The following is a 21,455-nucleotide window of genomic DNA, read 5'->3' as shown; positions in this document are numbered from 1 at the left end:
CATTTTTCTCCATCTTTTCTGACACCCCCCTTTGCCAAGTCATTATTATGTGAGTTAGGAATAATTGCGAAAGACTTTACAATGAGCAGAAAAATTAGTGGGAGTCCTGTCAGCTCAGCCATCTGGGTTTATCTGCTTTCCATCATCTTTGAGCTACTGTACAACTCAGAGAGTTGTAGAAAACAGATAGTAATGCAAATGATTCTTATCCATAAAAATGCAAAGTAGCTGGAATGCAATTGATTATTTCCCCTTGGATAGACTTGTTTTTGCATCTGTTGTAAATTTATTTCAACTTCCCTTTATTGCATACAAACATGTGGTTTTTTGAATTTTTCTTTGAACCGGTTGTAACACCCTACTGGCTCCCTGATTACTTAATGAGTTAAAGTCTTTAACATACTTTAATATTACATTTATATGAGAATCATGACTTTATCGTTTTTGGAAAATTATTCCTGAACAAGGGGGCCACTGTCATAATCTAATACGGGTTCTTCCTTTCCATGGTTCACCTGAACCTTGGAACCTTCCTTCCATATCCATATCCTTCCTTTCGACAGAATAGCTGGAGTGTACCTTAAAGTGTAAGTCTAAATACCTCTTTTCTCTTCAGTAAAACCTTTCAGTGGCTGCCCCTTGTTCTTATTTGGCTTTTAAGACCCTATGTAGTTGCCCCCTCCAATCTACTCCTAATTTCACTTTACTTTAGCTCCTCATTATACTCTGGCCACCGCAATGGGCCTTCTCATGGCTTTTGCACATGCTCCTTCCTCCATCTTTTTGGGGCAGCTCCTACTCCTCCTTCATGCCTAAGCTTAAATGTCATTTTCCCAAGGACACTTTTTCTGAGCTCCCAGACTAGGGTAGATATGCTCTATATTCTTAAAGTGTTAGCTTTTGAAACACTTATCATAATTGTCCTTTAAATAATTGCATCTCAAAATATTTGTCTCTCCTTTCCTAGACAGTGGTATGCTCCATGGGTGCAGGGCTTCTGGCATTTAGTAAGCACCCAGTGAGTGTTTGTAGGCTTAATAAATAAATGAATGGCAGTGACAGAAACATACATTTAAATACCTAATACTGTATATATCCATAGACCGGTTGGAAGTGCTTGTATTGGAATTAGATGGGAGTAGAGTGTGGAGTTGAGTGCAGAATGGCATAAATTGTGTTATTTCGTGGAAACGAATGCATTGGGGCTTTTGCTCCATTTATTCACAAAAACAAATCCAGCTATGCAAAGTTTCTACATTTACCTGGTGTCTTGGAGATGTGCTGGAGAGATTGTTAAATCATCATTTGGATTTAATACATATGATTCTCTTATTTATGGGATAGGATTCTTCGAATAGGATCCATCTACTAAATTCATGGTGATGAAAAATGAGATTTAAAACTTAAAATCAGCTCAATTCCTTCCTCAATAAGGGATTTGGTAAACAGCTTGAGAATACTGAATAATATTTTGATAACTAAGATAGCATTCACTATAAATATATATTCTTTTTGCTGCAAGTCCTTGTTACTATGTCACAGAATACACACCGCTTTGGAGTCTGGGTATCCTGAGAAATCACACAGTGTAGAATAACTTATGATTGTTGGGTTTTGAGAAGTTATGAAGAGCTCGGGAGAAAATGATTATCTAAAGGAGATCAGAATTAGGAAATTAAATACTTATTCCTGGATATGCTGCTCATTTATTTGTGACCTTGGGCATATTACTAGCCAATTTTTTTCAGGTGACTTGATTTTTATTCCTTTAGCTATAAAACACACTTGAGCATAATAGCTTGCCTCATGTTGCTAAGAAATATTGAGACATTATTGTGAAACATTATAGGAGATTATAATTACTTAGGAATGCTAAACTAAAGCTCTATCAGGGACCACCCCCTCCCAAACTTGTGGTATCCCTGATCTGTGCTATTCATATATTTTAAACCAGAAACAGAAAGAAGCATTGGCTCATTAAGCCCACTTTATTCTACTGTCTGGTGGGTAAAGGTTGAGGGTTTTGTTCACTCTGATTCTAAGAGCCTCATTTGTTCGTGAGCTGGTTTCCCAAGGGAGGCAGCGAAGGCCTCACTGTTTCAGTGTTGGGAAATTTGTTCTGACTTTGAGCCTGCATTTTCTCTGGCTGACTTGCAGAGCTGCTCATCTGTCAGAGCAGAGACGTACAAATTGCAGAAGCGCTTTTATCAGTTTGGTGAGGTGGTTCTCAAAGGAAGTTTAAAAATAAAGGTTAGGTAGAGAATAGGCCAACTTAAAAATGCTGAACTTCACTTTGGGCAGATTTCTGCTTTTTCTTTTTCGAAGACAAAGATGAGCCAAGTTTTCATTTAGTTACTATTCCACGCTTGAACTTTAAATTGATAGGACTTAAGAGAGGAAATCTGTGAAGCGTTTTTTACACGTTTCAATGTGAAGAGCGATTCCAGTGTGTTCCATTTGAGACAGTGGGACATTGCTTTCAGTGTCCGATTGTTTGCAACTTTGTTCACGTGGGAAGTGGTTGGTCACAAAAATAGACGTGGGAAAGGATGTGTAGGTGGGTGCAACAAAAGCAGTCTGTAGATGTTTAGTCCTCTTTTTAGTATCGTGAAGGAGACTGTACAGGTTTCCTTGTGTGATGATAAATAACATCTATAGTAGAGATTTGAGCTGGAGTTACACACTGGGTCTACTACTGATTTATTTTCATGAATATGTGTGTGGCGACTCAACTAATTGTTTTAGGGGGCCATAAATATTCAAGTGGTTCCTTAAGTTTCAATTTATGTCTGTTCACCAATACCTCTAAAGCAAACAATAAAATGCATTTCATATTCCTAAACAGCTTCCAGACATGTTTTAGCTATATTACATAAACATGTTTGGGTTTTTTGTTGTTGTTGTTTGTTTTCATTCAGTTTGATTGTTTTGGTTCCAAACATTATACTTGTAGAGTGACTTTCACCTAGTTACTGTGGTTAAATTAAAGAAAATATACATAAATATTATTTAACATGCTGTGTTTGTACATATTGAGAACTTAATAAATGATTTTGATTGAGCCTATTAGTATTTGTAATCGTTAAAACAAATTTGAAATTTGGTAGTATATGCTATGTCTTTGTAATTGATTATCAATTTTTGTATTGATCTGCTGAGAAGAAATTCCTTTTCACCCTTCACCTAGAGAGGGGAGAGCAGAGCCACCTACCTTGTGCTTTTGCATTCAGCCCATGTGACCCCACCATCTCCACCTTCAGAGGTGGGCTCTGATTGGTACGTGGATGAGTAGGTCTAGGTCACTGTGGGCCAGTGAGTTATAAAGAGAGGATTGTTGAAGAGGTGGTGGTTCTGGGGGAAAGAAGCTCTTTCTGTTAAAGAGGACTAGGAGACCCTGGGACCATTTTCAACTGTACTTGCCCTAGGAAGCTTTTAGCTCCTAGGGCTACTGGTAGGCACCCTCCATCCATGGCTAATCATGAGGGGAGTCAGACTGGGTGGGAAGTGGAGGTATCTGACACTGTTATTTTTATTTTTATAATCTGTTGGGAAAATAAAAAAATCCTCTCACAAAAGATCTTTATTCAACATAGAATACAGAGAAAACACTTTGTTACTGAATACTCCTATCAGATGAGGTGCCTGCAGGCAGTTGGTAGAAGACCAGAAAGTCTGGACAGAATTTCACACAAGCATACAGTAAAGTAGAATAAAGAACAACGAGTGTGTACCTCCTGGAGAGACAAATAGATGCTCCTCGTGCTGGTCTCCTGTCAACCTCCAGAGAGACTGTTGAGTTAATTTTGAGGTCTCTGTTATTTTGCATTGGAAAGTTGGAGATGGGTTTATCTACTTCCTGACCAAAAAATTGGGCCTATTATGTTTTTAAGGAGACACCCTAAGGAGAAGGAAGGGACAAGGCAGCCGCCTCTCCTTTATTAAACAAAGGAAATGTTCTCTTTTCCTTTACGTTATCATTATCAATGCCCTAACTAATGCCTCACCCTGGTCCCATGGAAGCCTATCTTTTGAGGAACTGCAATCTTCAAACATTTCCAGTGCTTTGCCAGTTGTACATATATGGAATGAGCTGTATTGTTTATTGAGTCGGCCTGCAGACCTTGCCTGATGGGCATATGGAGTTGGGGTTTATTCAGCCTGCAGACCTTGCCTGGTTATTTGCCCGTGGAGTGTGCAAGTGGCCCTGCCCCTGGCCGCCAGGCGTGGGAGCCCACACGTGGTTCCTTTTCATCCCAGCTTTCTCAGCACTATCTCGGTTACTTTGTTTACCAAAATCAAGGTAAAAATTCTGTTACATGCTGTTTGACTTTTGATTCTCTGAAAGATATTTGATTTAGCTTGTGTTTTATAGTTTTCTGTAATTTCTAAGGTAAATGCACCTTCATTGCTTTGATTCCATTGTAAGCACTGCATAAATCACTGCTGTGTAGTTACTATGACATGAGTAGGATTACCTGAGCCATCTGTTTCTCCAGTCTCTCTCTCCCTTTTCTTCTTTACCCACCTCTTTCCAAACAAGCTTCTAAGCGGAATCTTGTTCGGTTCTTAAGAACTTGTGCTGACCGCCATGAATTCATAAAGAGAATGGCCGAAAGCCACGCACTCACGAATTCTTTAAGCGACTGTGGCACATTTTGCTGATTTTCGTTTGTCAAGGTGCTTAATGACCTCCTGGGGCATTTTATTGCACTCATTTTGCTTTTCAGTCAAAAGCAATGCTGCTTTCACTCTTTCACCATGGGGCTGAATCATAAAGTAGACATTGAAGATTATGCACTCTTCATTTCATCCATTAAGCTATATGCGTCATAACTGTGATGAACCTAATTTCATCAGTTTGCTTAATTTTAACTAGAGATACCTCTTTTTAAACAATCTATATTTATTTTATACAGTAATACACATTACAAAATATTAGATAATAGAAGAAATCCAAAGAGACTTTTTAAAACCACTTTTAATTCCATCAAGAGAAAAAGTACATTTCTGTTGTAAAATACTTAAAAGAAATCCATTTACACATAAACATAACCAGAATGACATTGTACCTAGTGCTCACTGATACATTATTGGTTTTTAAGAAAATGAAGAATTACAAGAGCTACATTTTTATTAGTGCTGAGATTTGGGATTCATAAATTAAAGTTTCTGGTTTTTAAAATATTAAAAGAAATATTAAATTAAATCATTCACTTCTTTTTGAGTTTTTAAAATAACCAACTCCTTGCATAAAAAAATCACTCAAAAAAAAAAAAGAGAGACTATAAAACTTACAATATGTTGTCACATACTGGAGCATCATTTTAAAATTGATTGGGGTGTCAGATTGGCTTGAGAAGAATGCAAAAACATTATGGTATAAACACTATATATGTGTATGTGTATATATATATATGTGTATATATATATATATATGTATATATATATATATATATATATGCCATATAAATCCATGTGTATGATACAGAATTAGACACACACACAGACACATACATACACACACATGCTGTAAACAGTGGGGATATTAACTGAATTGAATAGACTCCCTCAAATCCTGTTTTGAAAATAGGAAGAGTATAAATAAATGACAGAATAATCAAACAGTGTGAAAGGGCTCAAATTTATTATTGTTTGTAAGATACCATCATCAGATATGTTAGTGGTGAAAGCATTTAAAAACTGTTATCTTTTCACTCTTCTCCATATTATACACAGTTAATAACTTCATTATTTATAATGGGATTAGGTAAATCACAGGATAGACTCTGTACTATATTTCTTATTTGGTACAAATTTGGCAGAATCAAGCTAGCTCATAAATCCCTTTTGCTCTGCTCCCCATGCTTGTTGGTACAGACTTTGTTAACTCTGTTTAGATTCTGAGTGCCACGAAGGCACAGACTGCGTTTGTCATCCCTCACTTGTCAGTGTCAGCAGGGTACACCACATAAAGGAGGCCGTCTTCTGAACCCCAAATCCAAGTCCCAGTTCTACTTCTGGTTTGTTTGTTGGATCTACAAAGCATTAGCATTTCACCCTTTTAAGAACTCCAAACTGCACTTCCTAAATTTTGCTTTCTTATTCAATCTTTTATAGATTTTTTTTCCCATTACTACTACTACTGCTGCTGAAAAACTTGACCTATGATGGAAATAATTATGATTTGCGAGTATTGAAGAAAGGAGAGAATAATACAGTATTAGATTATTAGATTAGAGAGAGGGTGGAGAGCAGATCACACGGGATCTCTTATTTGGAGTTTGAATTGTATTTCCCCGTGATGGGAGTCCATTAGGTTAAAGCAGAGGCATGACATGATGTGATCTGCACCTTAAAATTAGAGTTATTCTGACTCTTATGCAGAAGTAAAGAGGTCGGTTGGCCTGGTATTGGAGACGTGGATGACAGTGGGGCCACTAAGCAGTAGTGGTCACCTTCGGAATGTGTTTTCGGAGGTAGTAATGACAGGGTTGTTATGGATTAGAGATGAGGAATGAGTGAAAGGAGAGGAATCTGGTGTGACTCCTTTGTTTTTTTGGTCTGTGCAAGTATAATGACTCTGCTGGTATTTTGCAATCAATCATATTCCCTAGTCTGTGGATGGTGGTGTGTGTGTGTGTGTGTGTGTGTGTGTGTGTGTGTCCTTTCCACAGTTTCTCAGTTCCTCAGAGGACTCACTGTTGACTAATCTTGTGTTTCCCCTGTGTGTGCTTATGCCCTATGAGAGAGATTACCAGTCATCCTAGGATCCAGCATGCCTGTAGACAAGATTTGTTGATCCGGCACAATGTTTTAGGATATTACAAATATCAGGAGATTATACACATAAATTCAGATTTCCAGCTCTTTTGAGAAACCAGAAGTCCTACCAACAGGGGGCTGGGATTCTCAATTGGCCGCTGCTGGCTGAAACTGAGCACAGGCTCTTTCAGCCTTTAGGGCTGGCTGATTCACCAGGTGTGATGGGCCCATCAGGTTGGCCGCATTCAATTGAACCATCACGTATCCATGACTGTATTTGCAGCCCTTGCCCTCCCTCAGACCCCGGCTTATCCCTCCTGCATTGTGATGACAGTTTGCTTCTGTCCTCTGACATTTTCGATTCAGGAGCTTCAGTGTCTCAGCTGTAGGTATTAACGCTGGTCCCTCTTGGAGTCAAAATGGTGTTAGAACTGGTGTTAAGAGAGTTCAAAGAAGTACAGGGGACCAGGGGATGAGAGGAGGCAGCCAAAGCGAGTCACCTGTGACATCTGTCGTTTGGATTCCTATCATGTGGCCTTTTACATTTTTTTTTAAGGTAAATGCGACGCAAGGCTTATCTGTCTTCCAAGTTCAAGATTATTCATTTGTACTATTTTGTGTTTATTGGAAAACTGTGGAAACCCTTGCTTGTAAATGGGGAGGGTGACCTGAACTTGGCATTTCTGCAGGGCCAGGCACAAAGGAGGTATTCACCAAATATTTGTCCAATTGAATTATTAAACTGTATTCTGTCTGTCAGAGAAGTTTCTGCAAATAAGTCTTTGCAAAGAATTAAAAATCTAAATAAGAGTTTAACCGTCAGGCTGAATCAGCTTTTATTTTTATTAAACGATGACTTCTGACATTTCCCAACTGTTTCCCAGGGTGGAGCCTATGTTTAGAGCCTGTGATTCAGAAGTACCAGAGATGCTTTAAAGCCATGAGCTTGGAGAAAAATTTCATTTTGAGTTCATTTAAATGTGGTATATATCTTGTTGCTCTCTTTGGGAAGTCATTAAATATACCTCCTCCGCCGCACCACTGATTAACTGTTTCCTTCCCTATATGTCATGACCCTGTGGCCTCATAATTTTAGTAGCAGTTTAGTGTGGACTTTGAGAACCTGGATTTGGAGTCAGATCTTGTGGTATCACATCCTAGTTCTGCCTCTCACTCGTTATGTCACCTCTATATCTCAGTTTCCTTACCTTAAAGTTCTATTATAAAGAAACAAAGAAAGCATCTAAATCTCTGGAAATCTCTTAGAGCGTATCTGATACATAGTAAGTCATGCTATTATTATGTCTAGGGACATTTCATGTTTCCGTGGTCTGTTTTTGTATGGCCCACGAGCTAAGAATGGTTTTCACATTTTTAGGTGGTTACAAAAAGTCAAAAAAAGAAGAATATTTCATGACATGTGGACATTATATGAAATTCAGATTTCCACGTCCACAAATCATGTTTTGTTGGAACACAGTCACCATTCCCACGGGCTCAGCCGCTTATACATTGTCTGTGCTGCTTTCACATCTTGACAACAGGGTTGAGAAGTTTCAATAGAGACCACCTGGCCAGCAAAGCCTAAACTAAGTACTATCTGGACCTTTACGAAAGACATTTTCTGACCTCCGTTGTAAAGCACAAAGCACTGAATCACCATACTTATAGGTGTTACTCTCCTAGGTGGTAGGTGGAACGGGCTCTTTGGTATAGTTTGGTTCTTTCCATCTGCCTATGGGACGTTCCTAAATTGCATTTGTCAGGAATAGGTAGTATTTTGTAGTGATTGGCTATGTGTGTGGGGAGTGTGGGTGTGTGTTTTATATGTAAGTTTTGAACCACAGTTTTGGATTTGTAAGAGCCCTGGTACCTTCCTTCATTGTCCAGTGAAGAGATCCATGGGCTGTATATTCCCTCCTGCAGGTGTACGTGGCTCTTCTGAAGGTACCAGATGGGAGTACACACCACCCGTACCATCACTGGGGGTGGGGTGGCGGAGTGTTAGGAGAATAGGCACACAGCACAAAACTTATTTCTTACTGATCGCCATCAATATTTAGCTGAAATTTGGAAAAAGTATAAAGAAATTGTATTGCTGTTACTGTTGGGTTTTTTTTTTTTTTTAAAGAATATAAAGGCATTGGTTTCCCTAGTGTAAGTGATTGACTTCTAGAAGGATAAAACTGTGTCTCAGTTACCTTTGTTTCAAGAGAATGCTTCACGAGGAGTCTTTCTCAAGATTTGTTCCTCAGTAAACACATGAATGACCCGGACAAGAGAGAGGAAAAGAGTGTCTCATGTGGAAAAATTAATGCTGCCTCTTAATGAACGCCTCCCACTTTACCACTGAGCAGCAGTGAAGCCTAGGGAAGAATCCATTGGGTTTACTGCTGAGTTATGCTTGTCTCACAGTGCATACCTAAAGCACAGGTGTGCTCTTGTATCATCAGGTTCATTAGTTTTGAATGGGATATATCCCTACAGGTCATCGTATTAGTGAATTCGGGACTTGGAAGATCTTTCTCTATGAAGTGACACTTACATGTACTCAGGTTCAGAATCTGCTTTTACATTCCTGCCTAAGATGAAGTGCTTATTTGTTTTATCCATTCTTTCATCTATTGTTGAAATTTTATGGCACTTTTATGACAGTAAGAAACATTACCACTGTAATGATATGATAATGTACTGAATGATAATATCAACCATTTACTGAACATCTGTCATCTTAGTGTTTAACAGATGAGCCAATAGATGTAGAAAGGCCACTTTTCCAAAGTTACATGGCTGGTAGGAGACTTGTCTACAATGAGGTCATCAGTGGGCGTTCATAACTATTTGTAATATGGACTAATATTTATATTTACTTTATTTTAGTCTATGCTGATTTGTGTTACTTTGTTTCTTTTTTGGAAAATCGATACTGTAGTGGATTTGAGAAGGGTTAAATGCTGCCCAGACATTATTTAGCTGCCCTTGTCATCAGTAATTCCTAAGGTCCCTCCTGTGCCTAGATATCCCTATTTGTTTCTCCCATGAACTTTACCTATGTTGTTGTCTCTTTGCTCTAAGACCAGAGTTGTTCATGTCTTCCTGAAAAGGGATCTGGGTATTTGGTGGCTAGTTTGCTGAAGTGTACTTGGGTGGGTTTTGAGAGGAGGAAGGTAAGAGGTAGCAGATGACCAGGGCTACTTCTGCCCTTTGCTTTTACTGAGAGCAGGTAGGAAGTCTGTAATGTGCAAAAAACTTCCCCGCTCTGCCTCTTGAAGTATTGCCTCTGGATCTGGTCTCCTGCATCACTCAAATCTGTTTATCATTGTGATCGATGGAGATAATCCATGTATTTCTGACATCGTCACTGCTCACATAGTGGCAGCTGGAAATAGAAAAGCAGCTTTGTTTCAGATATAAATAAGTCATAGTTTATTCTTTACTGATTCTGAGGTGAAGACTTTACCATACTTGCTCTCATTTAGAGTATATGAACTATGGAAAAGCCACATGATAGAAATCACTAGTTTACTATACATTACACATAATTAAAAATGTAAGAAATCAGGAAGAGAGGAAAAAAGGGAAAATGCCAAGTTCTAGGAAACTTTAGGATGGCTTCCTTCCTCCCCCTCACCCATTTCAAGCTCAGAGTAAAATTTTGTTTTGTATGACTTTATATATATGTTTTAAAGAGAAGAATAAAGAAGATACAATAATTATTGGTTATAAAATATCTTTATTATTGACAGGAACTAAAACTATTAATCTCTGGGGATTTCATATTAGAAGGGAATAATTTGATTCAACATAATCATACATTTATTACACTGTGCTTTATAGCTATCTGGACATTTTCACATAATATTCTTTATTTGATCTTTACAATACCCGTGATTTAGAAAAAGGTAAATAGTAGTAAGTAGCTGATTTAGGTTCACCAGTTAGTTAACGGTCAGACAGATTAAAACTGAGGCATCCTGATTTTCTGTGCAGTAATTGTCCTTTGCGAACAACCATGATATCACACACAGGCAGGCAAGGTCTACCTGTGAATGGGGTAGGATTTTCTGGCATGGACGCTAGAATATGTTTATCAGGGGAAGTTGATGCTGTTTATTAGTCAGAAACAAGAGTTTAGAAATTCTATAAGTTTTGTCATTCAAAATACAGGATGGATACTGGATTTAGACACAGAGCCAAAAGTGTCCTAATCATTCAGATATTGGGACCTAGAAATACAGAACTAGTGCCTGAGAGCTGAAATTGAAGTGGAGAGCTGAAATTGATGACGACGTGACCTGCTTCCATAATGGAAGTACCGAAAACCATGCTTATACTGTGAATGTAAAGTGCAGAGCTGGAATAAGAATCTGCACACTGGGCTTCCCTGGTGGCGCAGTGGTTGAGAATCTGCCTGCCAACGCAGGGGACACGCGTTCGAGCCCTGGTCTGGGAAGATCCCACATGCCTCGGAGTAACTAGGCCCGTGAGCCACAATTACTGAGCCTGCGCGTCTGGAGCCTGTGCTCCGCAACGAAAGGCCGCGATAGTGAGAGGCCCGCGAACCACGATGAAGAGTGGCCCCCGCTTGCCGCAACTAGAGAAAGCCCTCGCACAGAAACAAAGACCCAACACAGCCAAAACTAACTAACTAACTAAATAAATAAATAATAAAAATAAAAGGAATTCCTTTTAAAAAAAAAAAAAAAAAAAAAAAAAAAAAAAAAAAAAAAAAAAAAAAAAAAAAAGAATCTGCACACTTTTCTTTGGCCTCTGCACCCAGGTGCTGTATGCTCATGTATTTTTTTTTTTTACTTAATTAGTTAATTTATTTATTTTTGGCTGCGTTGGGTCTTAGTTTCTGTGCGAGGGCTTTCTCTAGTTGCGGCAAGTGGGGGCCACTCTTCATCGCGGTGCGCGGGCCTCTCACTATCGCGGCCTCTCTTGTTGCGGAGCACAGGCTCCAGACGCGCAGGCTCAGCAGTTGTGGCTCACGGGCCTAGTTGCTCCGCGGCATGTGGGATCTTCCCAGACCAGGGCTCGAACCCGTGTCCCCTGCATTGGCAGGCGGATTCTCAACCACTGCACCACCAGGGAAGCCCTCATGTATATTTTTAACACATCTTCTCTCTCAGGAATACAATGGACCCTTGAAAAACACAGGGGATTAGGGTTGCTGACTCTGTAGAACTGAAAATCCATGAATAATTTAGTCAGCTTCCTCCTATCCCAGTTCCACCTCAGAGGTTTCAACCAACCACGGATCATGTAATACTCATGTAATACTCTAGTATTTACTACTGAAAAAAAAATCCATCTATAAGTGGACCTGCACAGTTCAAACCCATGTTGTTCAAGGGTCATCTGTACATACAAGGCATATTGACATTAATCACAGTTTTATTTGCTCCCTTTCTAAGAGATAATGCAATTTATGTCTTTCAGCTCAAAACATTTGTTATAGATTTCAAAGTTCTTTGTACTTCTTTCCATACAAGGCAAACTTAGTCTAGTTTGTATAGTCTGCTGATCATCCAGACTTTTAATTGGAAGAAATGAAGCTATTCATTTATTTGCCACTTACGTATGAAATTTTTGCTGCTGAAATTGTACTTTTTCTTTTATAGAGTGGAAAACCACCCATCAGTGATATGTTCACAGACCTCAAAGATGGAAGGAAGCTACTGGATCTTCTAGAAGGCCTCACGGGAACCTCACTGGTGAGGGATGCCATGTTCAAGAACCAGGCAAACGGCATATCTCTCATCATTACTGATACTTGAAGACCCTCTTGGGGGTCCTTACAATGTAAAGGCTGAAATAGGAATGTTAAAAAGGAGTTTTAATGAATTTTTTGATTGAATGATATTTAGGCTGTATTGAGGGCTCTATTTTTATCAAAAAAATACTTTATGTGTTTATTGCTCTCAGACAGTAGAGAATTACAAAGAAGAAAGGATATGTAAAGAGGGCATAATGTTTTGAATAGTAGAAAGTAGAGACAAATACATTTAAATGTTATTTAACAAATAGTAAAAACAAAGTTATGAAAACTGATGGCATTTATTTTTATTCAGATTTTCAGTATTATCTTCATGTTTGTTCCGTCATCAAATCCAACTCTATTGCTTTATGTGTAAGGTACCCAATACTCACACAGAAATAACTTTGCCAATGAAGAGGATGTATTTTATGGGTACAACCTTTAACACTAGAGGTAGAATTACTATAAAAGGTATAGAGAGATGCACTTCTGAAGATGAATTTCTTTCTTGCCGAAATGTGGGGTGTTACACTCTACCTTTTGCCTTCCAGATGGTGGGTAGGCACCTATTGGAGAGATTGATCCCTTTGTCAGATAAGATTCCCTGGCCAATGAGGCAGAAAGAAGCCTCCCAGATCACCTTTCCCTGGGTGGCAATTCCAGTCTTCCCAGTGGGCCCTTGTAATCCTACCTGGAACCTGGGATAGCACCTCTGAATCCTCTCTGCTCTGGCTACACTAGTGCAGGGTGGAGGGGACATAACTTCTAAATCTTTCTTCATCCTGCCCAACTAAGATAGAAGAAGCTTTGTCCCTGGTGGAGCATTGGTTCCCAAACTTGTTTGCACCTTAGAATCACCAGGGAAATCTTTTATAAATTCCAAACCCAGACTATCCTCCAGACTCATTAAGTCACAGTCTTTGTTGGACACAGGCACTGGTATTCTTGGAAGCTCCCTAGGAGATTCCAGTGTTCAGGCAAGCTAAGGAACTACTATCTTAAGGTGCTGTTAGTGGGAGAATTTGCATTCTGTCAACACCAGCCTTCATGGTGGCTTGAGAACCCAGCCAGAGCTCCTGGTACAGAGGGGCTCTGTGTGCTGAGCTGCTGTTTCATGGGCATCTCAATGTCGGTGTTTGACAGCAACATGGAGGGACTCTCTGTCTCATTTGATTTTGTGTTCTGTTTTCCAGCCGAAGGAACGTGGCTCCACAAGGGTACACGCTTTAAATAATGTTAACAGAGTGCTGCAGGTTTTACATCAGAACAATGTAAGTTTGTAATATGAATTTGGGGGGGGTCCTTTGATGCCATTGGGATGATTTATTTTGAAACCAACCACCTGCTGTGGACATTGGCATCAACTGATTATTGGAAATATTTTTCTTACGAGACGTACTGAACCTGTTCTATGAGTGAAGGAATAGTTGTGCTTTTTGTGATTACTTTATTGATCTATTGTATAAGTAATACATCTTTGAGATTTAGGTTCACCTGATTCTCTAAAGTGAAATTTTTCTTGTCATTTACTTATATTGCTGTCCAAACGAGCTAGAACAAAAACCTGGGTTTCCGTAGAAAAATTGTCTTATAAGTTATTTTTTTCATTTTACTAGGTGGATTTAGTGAATATAGGAGGAACGGACATTGTAGATGGAAATCACAAGCTGACTTTAGGATTACTTTGGAGCATCATTTTGCACTGGCAGGTGGGAAGATTTTCAATCACTTCTTAATAGGAATTGGAAATGTATCATTTGTGTATTAGTTTCTTAGAGCTGCCACAGAGTACCACAGCTGGGTGGCTTCAACAACAGAAATTTATTTTCTAACAATTTTGGAGGCTGGAAATCTGAGATCGAGGTGTCAGCAAGGTTGGTTTCTTCTCCTTTGTTTGTAGACGGCTGCCTTCTTCCTGTGTCCTCATGTGGTCTTCTGTGTGTGTGTGTGTGTGTGTGTGTGTGTGTGTGTTTGTGTCCTAATCTCCTTTGCTCATTCCAAGACACCAGTCATATTGGATTAGGGCCAACCCATATGATCTCATTTTACCTAAACTACTTCTTTAAGGACCCTATTTCTAAATATATTCATATTATGAGGTGCTGGGGCTTAGCACTTCCAACATATGAATTTGAGGAGGGGACACAATTCAACTTATAATAATTTGGAGTGAAAGAGCCTGACAAACTGCTCTATTTTCCTGGCGTAGAAGAAAAAGTATCTGTTTTTAAAATATTAGATTTAAAAAATATCATACTTATAAGAAAGTAGTAAAAATAGCCCAAAGAATTCCTGGATACCTTTCCCTCAGATTCTCCAAATGTTAACAGCTGTCTGTATTTCTGTGTTTTCTCTCTCTCTCTCCCCCTCTTTCTCTTTGACTAAATAGATCTGTGAGTATTTTGTAAAAACAAATCATTTTTCTAAAAACAAGGAGTGCTCTTACATAACTACAATATTATTATTATATTAATATAATATAATATAAAATGTCTAATACATAATATTTACAGTGCTAGTATTAATAATTATACATATGGTAATTATTATATCATGCACTAACAATTAGCATGTAATTATTAAAATCAGGAAAATAATATTGAAACAATATAGTTATGTAATCTATAGCTCTTGGAGATTTTGTCAATTGCCCCAATAATATCCTTTATAGAAAAAGAAAATACAAGATCATTTATTACATTCATTTGTCTTGTTTTTTTTTAGTCATCTTTTAATCTGGCATAATTTCTGAGTCTTTCTTTGTATTTCATGATATTGTCATTTTTGAAGAGTACTGAACAGTTATTTTGTAGAATGTTCTTCCATGTGGGTTTGGCTAATATTTTCTCATGATTAGATTCAGGTTATTCATTTTTGGGAGGAATGCCACAAAAATGATGTTGAGTTTTTCTTTTTTTAAAAAAATATTTATTTGGTTGTGCTGGGTCTTGGTTGCAGCAGGTGTGCTCCTTAGTTGCGGCTTGAGGGCTCCTTAGTTGTGGCATGCAAACTCTTAGTTGTGTCACGCAGGTGGGATTTAGTTCCCTGACCAGGGATGGAACCCGGGCCCCCTGCATTGGTAGTGCGGAGTCTTAACCACTGCACCACCAGGGAAGTCCCAATATTGAGTTTTTCTTAATACACCATATCAGGAAGCATATGCTGTCCATTAGTTTTTTTCTGGCAGTATTAACTCTCATCATTTGGGTGAGGTGGAATCTGCAGGTGTCTCCACTGTAATGTGACTGCCCTTTGTTTTTAAAAAGTATCTTGTGGAGATATACTTTGAGACTGTATAAATATTCAGCTACTTTTTACACTTTTGTCTGTTAATTTTGAGATCCATTCATAGTTCTTACCTGATCAGTTATTAATATAATGCTTGGCAAAGTGATTTTCTAATTTCATCATTTCTTCTACATTTGTTAATTGTCTTTCCACTTATGAGGAAGAGCTTTTCCTTGTCTCCTGTTTCTCTGTATCTATCTATCTATCTATCTATCTATCTATCTATCTATCTATCTATCTATCTATCCATTCATTTATATATCTGTGTGGATTTTTACTTATTTAGTGGATTTTTACTTACTTAATAGGTTCTGATCTTTCACTATTGTTAATTATTTCTCAAGCCCCCTTAAGTTGGCTCTTGTGGGGTTTTTTTGATATGTCCACATCACTCTTTGAACACTTCCTTAAATTATATGTACTAATTTAGAATAATAATATAAAATATTAGTTCTAGATTATAATTGTTATTGCCATCAGGAAATGCGCTTCATTCTTAGATTTTAAAGTCAGCCAAAAGTTACCTTCTTCCACATTTCTGTAGAAAATAAAAATTGAGTTTTCTTCCTATTAAAAGATGTTTGTAAAGTATAGTTTTAAAATATTACTTTTTTGTGGCTATGAAAGAAATGTTCAGTGTAGCCAAGTGTAACATAAGTATTGCTAAGATATAGAAAATGCCATAATATGTAAAGGTGAGGTTAAAATCACCTCTAAATCGAAATCATTACTGTTAAGATGTATTTATCTTTCCAGTGTTTAAAGGAAAGTTTTGAAATAAAATGAATACCAGTGGCCTGATCCAACGGTTCGTGCATATAATATTCCTTATTCAAGGACTGGATTCCAATGACTACTTGAGGTTATTGGCAGCCATGGTTTCTTTTGAACAGGTGAAAGATGTCATGAAGGATATCATGTCAGACCTGCAGCAGACCAACAGTGAGAAGATCCTGCTGAGCTGGGTGCGCCAGTCGACCAGGCCGTACAGCCAGGTCAACGTCCTCAACTTCACCACCAGCTGGACAGATGGGCTTGCCTTTAATGCCGTGCTCCACCGACATAAGTGAGATGTGACTCTTCTTGGATGTGCAGATTTGTACAGATTTGTGCCTCCTCTCTGTCCCTCCCTTACTTACTACTCCCTAAAGGCCCTTCCCACTACCGCCTCTCTCCTCTGTACACGCTCTAAGAAAACATAAAGAATAGAAATATCATGGAAAAAAAACTGCCCATCACGTCTTTGTTTCCATAGGACTTAAATGCCACAGTGCAGTGTCCATGGTTTCTTCTACATATTTGTAAGTTAAAAAATGTAAAATAATTCACATAGTTCAATGTGAACTAACTCATTCAGCACTAACCAGTAATATACACAAAGAATTGTGACAGTTTTCAGCCTCCTACGTTAGTTTTATAGGAAAACTCTATAAAACTCCCAATTAAAAATAAATGATTCTTTTTATGAAACTTGTGAACAGATTCTAATTATTTAATAAAAGACCAAAGGACCAAAAAGAGCCACTACTCTTCTGAAGAAGAAGAGACAGGCTGAAGCACTTCCTAAACAGAAACCAAAACTGATTATGAAGCTATATTAATTGAGACTATATAGTACTATAAATAAAACACTAATATAATAATAGGCTGAAGCATATGAAATTGCCAAATTTGACTGTTTTTGATATAAATGGCAGTTTCATATAGTTCAACCTAATGGAATAAAGAGCTCAGAAATAGCTCCATCCTGATCTACAACTGAGCCGATGTTGCAGATTAATAGATGGTATGGAACAAATGGAAATGAGTGAATTGGATCCCTGCCTCACCATACCCTGAATAAACTCCAGATGCATCAAAGATTTAAATGTGAAAGGCAAAATTTGTTATGTGTTTTATTCTTCTTGTAAATTATTTATTGTCTCAAGTTTTATTTCCTGTATGTTCTTTGCTGATATATGAAAATGCAGTTGACTTTTCTACATCTTATATCTGGAAACTTGTTAAATTCTTACCAAAATTTGTTACTGTAAGTTTTTTTTTTTTTTTTTTGGTAGATGACCATGAATTATAATAGTTTTTTTCCTCCCCTCCCCTCCCCTCCCCTCCCTCCCCTCCCCTCCCCTCCCCCCTCCCCTCCCCTCCCCCCTCCCCCCTCCCCTCCCCTCCCCTCCCCTCCCTCCCCTCCCCTCCCCTCCCCTCCCCTCCCCTCCCCTCCCCTCCCCTCCCCTCCCTTCCCCTCCCCCCCCCCCTCCCCTCCCCCCTCCCCTCCCCTCCCCTCCCCCTCCCCTCCCCCCTTTCCCTCCCCTCCCCTCCCCTCCCCTCCCTTTACCTCCTCTCCTCTCCTCTCCCCTTTCCCCTTCACTTGTGCCTTGTCCTTCAATACAATATCAGTTTGCATTGGTGGCAGTGAGCAGAATGTTTTGTTCTTGGTAACAAAGGGAGTGGTTTTAATGTTTTACCATAAGACTGCTATTTGCTTTAGCTTTTTTTTCATATACCTTTTATCTGGTTAAAAAAAAACCCCACACCCCATCTTCTTCTACTTCTCCTTTATCAGTTTAAGTGGGTTGCCCACTGTTTCTAGTCCGTTAAGAGACGCTATCATAAAACTTGAATTTTAGCTAAAACATTTTTCCATCTGTTACTTACTTGATTTAACAAGTATGTGTGGGGTGCCTTCTATGTGCCAGACACAGGATGTAGAGCAGAGAACAAAACAAGCAAAAATCCCAGTCCTCCTTCTTGGAATTAATGTTCAAATAGAGGGAGGCAGACAGTTTTTAAAAAATGAAAATGTTAGTTGTGGAGCATATAGAAATGGTAAATATTGCTGAAGAAAAATATGTCAGGCAAGAGGGGAGGAGGTACCTGGCATGTGGGAGGCCACTGGGTGCAGTGGTGTGAATAAGGGGAATAATAGGAGGTGGAGTCAGAGAGGGAACTGGGCGGGTGGGGACGAGGGAGGCAAATCCCAGAAGTGTAGGTGGGTCCAAGATGCAAGAGCAGATAGAGCGCAGAGAAAACTTTTGAGTAAGTCAGAGCAACAATAATGTCCAGTTTGTGGGATTAAAAGAAAATCAAGATAGAAATGAAATACTAGACAGTAGCTCTTTGGAGAGAGGGGGACAGAAATTCTCTCAGGGTCTTTTTGTTAGGAGTATCCTGTGAAGAGATTAGAGCTGGATTTTCTATTCTGCTAAACTTGGTCTTTTAATCGGAGAATTTAGTCCATTAACATTATTGCGATAATTGATGTATTTAAGTTCATTCTTACCGCTTGTTTTGAGCTTTTCATTTTTCTTTTTTCTATATCTTCTTTTCTTTCTTGTTTTATACTGGTAGGTTCTTCTTCCCTTTTTTTTTCTTTCACTATTTGGGAAATATACCATTTCTAGTCTTTCAGTGGCTACTCCAGAATTTTAACAGGCATGTTTAACCAATACAATAACCTTAGAATGTTTTACCTGTTGTTTTCATATTTATAGATTACTTTAAAATATTATATATTTGACAAGACTTTGGGATATAAAAGATAAACTTTTAAATTTATATTCACAAATAAAAAAATCTAAAACTGAAATGTATTGGATTATAACAATAACAACTTTGTTTCCACATATTTCATCTTCACTGAATTTTATTTGCATTCTGATTTCAGACCCGATCTCTTCAGCTGGGATAGAGTTGTCAAAATGTCCCCAACTGAGAGACTTGAACATGCCTTCAGCAAGGCTCAGACTTACTTAGGAATTGAAAAGCTGTTAGATCCTGAAGGTATTGTTCAGTGTTTAATTACAACCTTGATTTTGCTTTACAGTTTTGAATACTTGAAAAGCAGTGCTTTTTTGTTCCCCCTTTCTTGAGAGAATTGTGAGAATTGAGGAGGTGTTTTTCCTTTTGAAATGTGGTACAAGCCATCTTATTACAGACATGATACTTTTGTGCTTAACAATTTCTAGGATCCTTCAGGAGGAAATTTAATTTAAATGTAATTTAATTTAATTTAATTTAATTGAATAGTTAATACGAGCATAAGATTTAAAATTTTAGGGAAACAGAATTATTAGATAAACAATTTAGTATTTGATTTATTTCATTAAAATGTGTTTTTGTATGAGCTTCTTGTATATGTTATGAAAACTTTAGTTACAAATGTTGCAGGATTGAATTCTAGACTTATTTTCATACTATGAATGAAATCTGTGACATTATCTTAGATGATAGCTTACCTTTGAGCCTTATGGGGGAAGCTTTTAGGGAAGATTTTTAAGAAATGGGATATTGAACAAAAAAAAGTACGTAATCATCTTTACCTTTGACTCATATATTATATGAAATAGAAATTTACTGAGCTGTGGTATTGCAAAGATAATATACTAGCATTGTTTATGGGTACTAAGACAGTTATTTTGTATCCAGTATTGAGCAATTCACATACTTTGGACATCTAATTTAAGCTGGTTCTTATTTTCTTCCACTTTTAGATGTTGCTGTTCAGCTTCCTGACAAGAAATCCATAATTATGTATTTAACATCTTTGTTTGAGGTGCTACCTCAGCAAGTCACTATAGATGCCATCCGTGAGGTAGAGACACTTCCAAGGAAATATAAGAAAGAATGTGAAGAAGGAGAAATTAACATTCAGGTACAGGTAAATTTTTATTAATGTGTTTGACTTGCCATATTTGTTTTCTCTTAGGTACTAGATAAAAATACTTTCAGAGCATTTTTTTTCTTGACTGAGAACATCTTGGTTTCTCAGCATCAGAAGTTCAGTTTATCAGTTGGCATGCTGTCACACATCACATGCATGTAATGGAGAACCATAACTTTACTGATTTTACTTTTTAAGAAGGAAAATATATTATTTCATACAGCAAGGCTAGAGTTAGAGTCTAGGATTGTGATCATGCTTCTGCATAACATGCTTAAGGACCTATGTTTTTCTATCATCTGGTCATCTTTTATCACTCTTGTCCTGTACTGAAGGTGGTTTTTCTCATGTCAGCTTAGTTCTGTTCTAAGTACTAATTTTTTTTGCCATTAAAAAATGGATTTGTACCATTATATTCTCACAAGGGCCATCAAAATGTAAGCTTTTCCCTTTCTTTTAGGAGGAATAATTGATAATATATTACTTGGTGAGTTTTTCACTTAAGGGCTGACAGTGGTTTTATTCATCAGTATATCAATGAGGATCTTTTTTTTTCAGGAGCTATAAATAAAGTCATGAAATTTTCTTCCTGAATTATCCTGCCTTGAATCAATCCATATTTTACCTTATTCTGTTTTAGTCTAACCAGTTCTCATAATTCATAAAATGAGAGAATCTTAACAGTGGGATGAGACCTTAAAAGTCATCTGGTCTAACATTTATCAACAAAACAATCAAAAGATACACATGGATTTCAAAGTGATAAGAAATACATTTTAGAGAGGCAGAAAGCATGGGCTTTGAAGCTTAAATTTCATCCCTGTTACTTCTTGTTTTGGGTTGGTTACTTACCCTCTCATCCTCAGTTTTATTGCAAAATCTGGGTTAAACCACCCACTTTATAAAGTTAATAAGTTTGAAGTATCTAAAATGATGTTAATAAGCACTCAATAAGCAGCAGATATTATTATAATTTTTCCTTCTCAT

At 37.8% G+C, this 21,455-nt stretch overlaps 1 protein-coding gene across 10 annotated transcripts in view; it reads left to right on the top strand.

Moving 5' to 3' along the window:
• Window positions 1–21,455, top strand: part of UTRN (utrophin) — a 504,261-nt gene that overhangs the window by 107,001 nt on the left and 375,805 nt on the right. For 5 of the 10 annotated variants that reach the window (XM_036870974.1, XM_036870976.1, XM_036870977.1 and 2 more), the window contains 6 exons: window positions 12,387–12,479; window positions 13,717–13,794; window positions 14,140–14,232; window positions 16,705–16,877; window positions 19,473–19,588; window positions 20,299–20,459. In XM_036870974.1, the coding sequence (XP_036726869.1) occupies window positions 12,387–12,479; window positions 13,717–13,794; window positions 14,140–14,232; window positions 16,705–16,877; window positions 19,473–19,588; window positions 20,299–20,459 (714 nt within the window). Of the gene's footprint in view, window positions 1–12,386; window positions 12,480–13,716; window positions 13,795–14,139; window positions 14,233–16,704; window positions 16,878–19,472; window positions 19,589–20,298; window positions 20,466–21,455 lie in introns of all 10 variants that reach the window. The other 5 variants (XM_036870970.1, XM_036870972.1, XM_036870973.1 and 2 more) reach the window with 1 other exon arrangement.

This window comes from Balaenoptera musculus, chromosome 12 (assembly GCF_009873245.2).
Source record: "Balaenoptera musculus isolate JJ_BM4_2016_0621 chromosome 12, mBalMus1.pri.v3, whole genome shotgun sequence".
In the NCBI taxonomy this organism is placed as follows: Eukaryota; Metazoa; Chordata; class Mammalia; order Artiodactyla; family Balaenopteridae; genus Balaenoptera; species Balaenoptera musculus.
Note: the sequence above shows the minus strand (reverse complement) of the source record. Positions and strands in the feature narration are given on the sequence as shown.